Source organism: Aplysia californica, unplaced genomic scaffold (genome assembly GCF_000002075.1).
Source record: "Aplysia californica isolate F4 #8 unplaced genomic scaffold, AplCal3.0 scaffold01334, whole genome shotgun sequence".
Taxonomy (NCBI): domain Eukaryota; kingdom Metazoa; phylum Mollusca; class Gastropoda; order Aplysiida; family Aplysiidae; genus Aplysia; species Aplysia californica.
In genome coordinates this window covers 31,732-39,334 of record NW_004798604.1, presented here as the reverse complement: position 1 = coordinate 39,334, position 7,603 = coordinate 31,732, and the positions used below count along the sequence as shown (strand labels likewise).

The following is a 7,603-nucleotide window of genomic DNA, read 5'->3' as shown; positions in this document are numbered from 1 at the left end:
GGGGAGGGGGCTGAGATTTTATAGCTGTATAATGAAAAGTAGTATGCCACATGAAATGAGCCACATTTGGTGTGATATTTGTTCTTCTCCTGTATGAGGGACTGGAGTTCTTCCTTCCTGATCCTTACCTCATTTAGATTTTATAGCTGTATATTGAAAAGCGATGTATTATGCTATTTATTTTGTTGTTGTTGGGGGAGGGAGGTGTCTGTCTATATATATTATTATGTATGATATGTTTTTCTGAAAGTGTCTGTCCGTGTGTGACCTAACAGTACATATTTTCTCCCTTTCAACTAATACAAAGAGGAGGCTTTGAGCAACATGAGCATATCAATGCAAACTGGCAATTACACAATAAATGTTTCGAGAGTTTAATCTAGGAGGTTAATTTTTTAACATGGTTTTTGTAAATGTAGTTTTACTCCAGAAACGAAATGAATGAGCTGAAAGAGCTCTGAAGTTCCACAAGATACTGGACATAGAGGGACAGAAATGAACAGTGTTTAGGTCTCTCATCTTTTAAAAAAATATTAATAATAATAATAGTAATAATTTTAAGCTTTTCCAAGGTCGGCCACTTTGCATTCTACTCATTTATAATGTATCTTGTCTGAGATCCAATTTAAAAACGAAAATAATTTTTTTTTCCTAGGTGGGCGATCGTGTATTGACCATGCTGACAGTGAGTGGAACATATGCGGAGTACACAACGGCCAACGCACAGTACGTCTCTCATTTAGACGATCGACTCTCCTTCCCAGAGGGTGCTTCTCTCGGTGTGCCGTATTACACAGCGTACAAGGCGCTGTTCTTCAGGTGATTTATGCTTGCTCTTTATGGGTGCGCTTCTTAAACCGTATCCTTTTTGTATGTCTGTGGATTTAATTTCCCAAACTTTCATTCACTCACAGCTTTTAAAAATATTTTTTGGTCAGTTTTCTCTACGTTTGTTCACCTCTACAATGGTTTCTGCCAGCCGAATTACTTTTTTCTTTTTTTGTGCTACCAGTTCATGTGTGCTTTTTAAAAAATGGGAATCTGAAACCTGGATGTTAGTGATAAAAGGCTTTTTTTTTCTGTGTTTCTTGGATATCTTGCGCCAAGTATCTGGTAAATAGTTCATATCTTTGTGACTTTGAAGAATGGTGATGTGCCTCGCGGAGAGAGGTGCATAGGGTAAGCTAGTGACGGCCCTTTGCTTTAATTGCATATTTTTTGTAACATGTGGCTCTTTATTTTTACTTCGTTCAGTAAAACGTTTCTCTTCATACTATATTCTGTAACTTACAGTATAATATATTTTTGTTTTTTGTTTTGCAGGGCTCAGGCAAAAGCGGGAGAGTCTGTTCTTATCCATGGTGCCAGTGGAGCGGTGAGTGATGAATTGGATGCCTGGGGGTTCATTTATTTGTCTATCTATTTATCTATGTTTTATCTATTTATCTATCTGTCCGTCCGTCCGTACATCCATCCATCCATCCATCTATGTGTCTATATGTGTGTCTTGCTGTCTGTCCATCCATCTATATGTATTTCCATTTGTCCATTCATCTACCTATCTATCTAACTTTCCATTGCTCATAATATCAGAATAAAGTCAGTTTTATGAGATCTAAAGTCCTGTGTTTGCAAAATATTATTACATGTGACACTCAGAAAAAAGAGGAGAATCATATACTTTTTGATAAAAGACATTCTGTGTGGTCTCAGGATGGGCAAAGGGAACCAGAAGTGTAGCTTTGAGGAAGAAAATGGGTTAAGAGTAAGAAAATGGGTTAAGAGTAAGAGAAAAGAAATGCTGTTGTGATTGATAAGTTTTGCAAAACGAAGCTGTGAAGTAGGAGTGTAAATATCCTGTATTATCATTGTCTTGGAATGTTTGTACACCCACAGGTTGGCAATGCGGCCATCCAGCTGGGTAAAGCCCTTGGCCTGACTGTCTATGGTACTGCAGGTACCAAAGAAGGTGTAGATCTGGTCAGAGGGCTGGGAGCGGACGCCGTCTTCAACCACAGAGAGCCGGGGTACTTGGAAAGCATCATGGTATGACATCATCGTATACTGTGTCGTTTAACTTCTTTATATAGGCCCATTGTATTTTAGCAATTTATTAAATTATTTTTTTTGAAATAGTTTCTTTTGCTTTGTTTTCTTGCTGCTGTACCTGTGGTCAGTTCTGAGTTATAAAGTAAGATGAACGAGCCATACTCCAAAGCTTGGCTTTATTAAAGATAAAAACGTCTATCCAGTTAGAATGATAAACAGAAACTGATGATAATGCACAGGTTAACAGATATTAGACTCAGCACAGCTACACAACACACCAACCGACACTCATAAACGCCTTGACAGACGAGACAAAGAGTGAACAGTGGAATATCTCCACAGCTCTCATAAATATTGGTTAAAACTGTTTTTCTTATCTTTGGCTTAAATTGTCCTGGATGAGTCATCTCAACAGGATCTTTAGAGAAAATCAACGGTTGTGTGAGCTTTGAGATTCCTGTTACAAAACTTCCCTACTCCTTGTCTTTTGATGCTCCAGTCTGCTGGATTTTCTGCATTAACTTCATCCTCCCACCCCTAGCATATGCAATCTTGTACCCTGCAATAGGGAACAGCTTATGAAGACATCTGCTCTGTTGTGTATTTCGCTGGGTCAAAGAGTGGAGGGTCCCATGGCTGTTACATTAACACCATAAGCATCTCCAACAACATAAGAATCAGCAAAATATTATGTGCAGTGTATTAGCCTAGTGCAGTGCTTGCCAACGTGGGCATTATCGCCCACAAGTGAGCAGTCTGGTGATTTAGAAGGGGATAAGGACGCCTGAGAGGTGACACTTATTATTTATACAATGCTGCGCTTGGACATACATGTGGGCGGCTTTAAGAAAATTTGAGTCTCTTAAAGGTGGCAAAAGTGTGCACGAGAGTAAAAAGATCAAAGTGGGAATAGGTTTCCGAAATTCGTGCATGTGATGTGTTTTACATTTTTTGTTGCAACAGCCTTTACTAATGTGTCTGCATAACCTATACCCCCTTCCAACAGAGTGCAACTGGAGGCCAGGGAGTGGACGTTGTCCTTGAGATGTTGGCCAATGTCAACTTGCAAAATGACCTCACTTTGCTCAAGTTCAGGGGTCGAGTTGTTGTGAGTATTTTATCAGCTTTGGTTGTGCCCATCTATGGGAAAATTGTTAAGAGGTTAGAATATCGTGAAATGTCATTAGGACTTACTTGGAAATTAGTGATGTGAAAAGAATGAATTGGAATGTCAAAGATGGTCATGTTCATGCCATTCCAGTAATATTTTTTCTAATATTGATAAGGCGTCTGTTAACTCTTTTTATCCTGGCCGTACCCCACGGACTCTGTACCCGACCTGGGGCCGCCGCGGCATATGAGTTGGAATTCAGGGTGTATATTTGAAAGTGCTGTATTTCTTACATTTACTCTTAGATTTTAAGGAAATTTGGCAGTTATGTTAGAAATTGAATGTAGATATCTAGTACCTGAAAATGTATTCGATTTGGAATTACATCAATTGCACATGTAGATTTTTTAGGTGTATTCCACCCTTCAACTTGACCCTGATTGTCGCAACCACGACATCTCTTTGGATTTATTGATCTACCCTTACCCATCGGTGGTGCACGAATTCCATTACCCATCCCTTTACCATGATCTAAATCATTAGTCTAATGAGTCTAATTCCTGTTCGTTACCATCCACAATGGAATTTATGGCACTTGATTCAGAGTCACTTTCATCAAATTAGTCTAATTCCCTCTCACTACCTAGTGCTACTTCTTGAAGTACTTCGTCGGTCGTGAACAGGCGTTTTCAAGACATTTCTCAAGCTTCTACACCCATCAAAAACAAAGAAACCACTGTTCATTGTAAAATTGAAATATTCAGACAGAGCTAGCCTAGCCGCATTTGCATATGTTGGTAGTTACAAGCCGAACTAGCTGTTTGATGTTACCGTATAGCTGTTCCGAGTATACTCGTAGCCCGGATAAAAAAGAGTTAAAATACATGGACATATCTAGCTTTTTGAACATGTTCACAATTTGTTTTACTTATGGTTGTTTTCATAGGTGAAAGACATTGTTTATGTGTCCTCTGTGAACTCTTCTTTGTTTATTTTCAGATGCACTTATTTGACCTAAGTTTCTTGAGTCAAAGTTGTCTTAGACAGCCACCCATGGTCGAGGAGAAAAGTGGTTGTCTTAGACTGGTAAATGTCCTGGAAAGTGTCATTATAATGCAGACAACATCACAAAGTGGGAAGTGGTTGGACAGGCGACTGTCTTGGACAGGTGGCCGTTAAATCAGGCTCAACTGTATTGATTTTATAATTGTTCTTGATCATGTTTTCGTGTTTGTCCTGACAGGTCATTGGCTGCAGAGGTAGCATAGAGATCAACCCTCGGCTGACCATGGGGAAGGAGACTTCTATCATGGGTGTGGCTCTGATGGCCTCCAGCCCAGTATGTACATCAACGAACATTTTCATCTTATTTTTGCTATTTTTTAACGGTATTTTTTTCCCGTGCTGTCCCTGTATAAAATTTACCTTTTAATTTCTGTCTCTAACTTTTGTTGTTGTTCATCTTCCACCCCCCCCCCCCCCAATTTATATTTGTGTTGTTGTAAGGGAAAGTCTTTCACATTTTCTTTATCTGACCCCGGCGTGTAGTGGTTGACGGGTGCTCTAGTGTGGTTTGCTTAGAACTTTCCTATCAAACATCTGTCGTCCTTATCTCCCCTCCTTCTTTTTTATGTTTGTTACTCTCTTGCAACACCTCTAATCTTCTGGCGCTCATATGACCTTATGCAGTTGCGGGCACCGTAAAACCTCTACTAAAACAAACACTGTATGGGAGTTGTTGTGCCAGTGCATTTCTCTTCATCTCATCCAAAACTCAATTCTAATTGTTGATGCTTATTATTGAACAAATCAATTAGAAATGATCTTAAATGTGTTAAATGGGGCAGAACCATCTGCAACTGCAACATCATCGATCTTTTTCAAAGTTACAGCTCTATTTCTTTCTCTCACCTTTACTGATCGGTGTGTGGTGGATGCTCTGATATGCTTTGCTCCTTCTTTCCGATCAAACTCTTATTGTCTTTATCTCTCCCCTTACTTTTCTTTTTATGTTACTCTCTAGGAATGCCTCTAATCTTTAACACGTGTACAACCAATTTGTGTTGACTAAAACTTAAGTTACGGACCTGTTTTAGGTTTCTTTTAAAAACACCTTTTGTTTTTGTTTTTTTCATGCTGGTAATTAAAATCCTGAATGAAGTTGAATGATGCATTTGATGTGATATGTACATTTGTCAGCTTTACTTTTCTTTTCATATTAAGTTTTAATGAGGGTAATATATAATTATAATTTTTATGTATACCTCAACCTGCATGTGTTTTTACGGTCCAGTACAGCCAAGAAAAATTTCCTTCTGGGATAATAAAGTATTATCGTATCATATTTTAAACATCTAGAAGACGTTACGATATGCTTACTAGCTTCTCATTCCCTAGAAATGTCCACTCTAAGCAGTAAAAAGTAATGTGATTTTTCTTTTCTTTCACCCCTCTACAGGAAGAGTGGCAGCAAATGCATGCAGCGATTGGTGCGGGTCAGCACGGGGGTTGGATCACTCCCAAAGTGGCCAAAGTCTACCCACTGGCGGAGGCTCAAACTGCTCAGAACGACGTCATTAACAACACGGGAACTACCGGGAACCTTATCATTGACCCATCCAAATAGAAGATTTATCAAGTTTTCATGAGATTGATGTTCTTTACTGTGTTCCTGGGAATGGGGGGTGGGGGAAGGCTCGTGTTTGATATACAGGTATAAACTCTGAATGGCAAGATGAAGCCGTTAGTGGAAGCCTGGTCGATGTACAAGTAAGGAAAACATATCAACATCAGCCAGAGTGAATACGCACAATTTTCCGCAGTTACTCCACCATCCCATAAATGTTGAATTTTAACATTTTCTTGTATCATGGAAGGTTACTGTGGTATTCCATTGCATTTATTCTTTCGAATAGTCAAAATTTCTGTTGTGTGACATACTGGTGTCAGATCTAGTTCTGAAGCTGAGAGGTAGTGAGTACCTACAGAAATCAAATTGCACATCAGTTTGGTTTCAGAATGTGCAAAAAAGATACTTGTAACCAAAAGCAACTGGTTCACCTTATGTTTCACTGAAAAAAACAGGTTGTTGTGAGGTTTTTGAACATGGTGCTATTCACAGACTATCACAAAGACATAAAAATGTATTGCAAACATACTGTACACTCTCGTAGTTGTTACATCTTTCTTGCTTTGTTATTTTTGTTCCCCTTGGAGTGAAGCAGAAAGATGCCTGAATTTAGTAATTAATAACCACCAAAAGAAGAAATGACTCGTCGTAAATACTTTGTGTTTTACAATACATCAGGTGCAAGTCATCGAAATGAGCCACATTAGGTGTGATATTTGTTCTTCTCCTGTGTAAGGGGCTAGAGTTCTTCCTGATCCCAACCTCATTTTGAACAAACAAGGAAAGGGATTGTCAGTAATTCCTTTTATTTATTCTTTCTATCTTTAAACTGTAAATTATGCTTTTTTAGGGAGTACTTGGTGAAAAAAACTGCCCGTGGATGGGCTTGTAATGCTGTTGATGTCATTACTTCCACTGAACAGAAAGTGAGCAGATGATATACACATGATGGAAATGCTCCATTTTTTCACCCTTGTATCGGTGTTTACATTTTTAGTAAGTTGCATTTTATCATGCAAAAGACATAGTAAACCCTGATGTACTTCAGAAGCTCTTTGATATGTCATGTACCATATTTTAGACTGATTTATGTGACCAATCACTGCTGCTCCGAGTTTTTAATCCATGCTGATTAATCCAATATTCAAGTTCATTTGTGCGCATTGTGTTCAGATTCTATTATAAAGGTATGGTTAGCATTCCTCTTATATTTGGCATTTTATTGTTGCCTGTGAAGAAGTAATTTGAGTGTGTGCTTCCCTTTTTTTGGGGGGGGGGGGGGGGGAAGGCTTGGATATTGGATATTAAGTTGTTGTTGCTCTCTTAAAATGTATTTCCTTAACTTTGGGAGGATGGGAGGGGTAGTTCCAAAATGAATTATTTGTCAGCCGAGGGATTTTTGTTTGATTAATTTGTTCAGTTGTTTTTCAACTTCAACCCCCCCCCCCCCACCCCCCCGCTAATCTGAGTTTCAAACTTCTTTTTTTTTACCTCAGTGATGTTTGTTTTCTTTAAACCTGTCCTGTTCTACCTTAGGTTTTATGGAAATGGAGAGAGTGTATATGCAACACGTGTTGATAAAATGGCTAATTGTGGTTAAGATTTAGTGTGGCAGGGGTGTTTCAGTTTTGGGACTGAATTTTACTGCCTTTTCCTTTCAATATATTCTCTCTATATATATATATACTATTATATAGGTTTGAGGAATAGATTTCTTGTTCTCACTCCCTTTTTGCGATCTTTTGGTGCTATGGTGGCTATGTTTGTTTACCTTTGTGTCCGTAGTTGTATCGTAAGTGACATGCTTAGGTGAT

At 38.6% G+C, this 7,603-nt stretch overlaps 1 protein-coding gene across 1 annotated transcript in view; it reads left to right on the top strand.

The window, feature by feature from the left end:
* Positions 1 to 6,649, top strand: part of LOC101858234 (quinone oxidoreductase) — a gene marked incomplete in the record, with an annotated part of 22,342 nt that extends 15,693 nt beyond the window's left edge. The window contains 6 exon segments of the mRNA XM_035973510.1: positions 656 to 819; positions 1,324 to 1,375; positions 1,897 to 2,046; positions 3,056 to 3,157; positions 4,404 to 4,499; positions 5,619 to 6,649. Of these exon segments, the coding sequence (XP_035829403.1) occupies positions 656 to 819; positions 1,324 to 1,375; positions 1,897 to 2,046; positions 3,056 to 3,157; positions 4,404 to 4,499; positions 5,619 to 5,786 (732 nt within the window).
* Between the last annotated feature and the right edge of the window lie 954 nt (positions 6,650 to 7,603).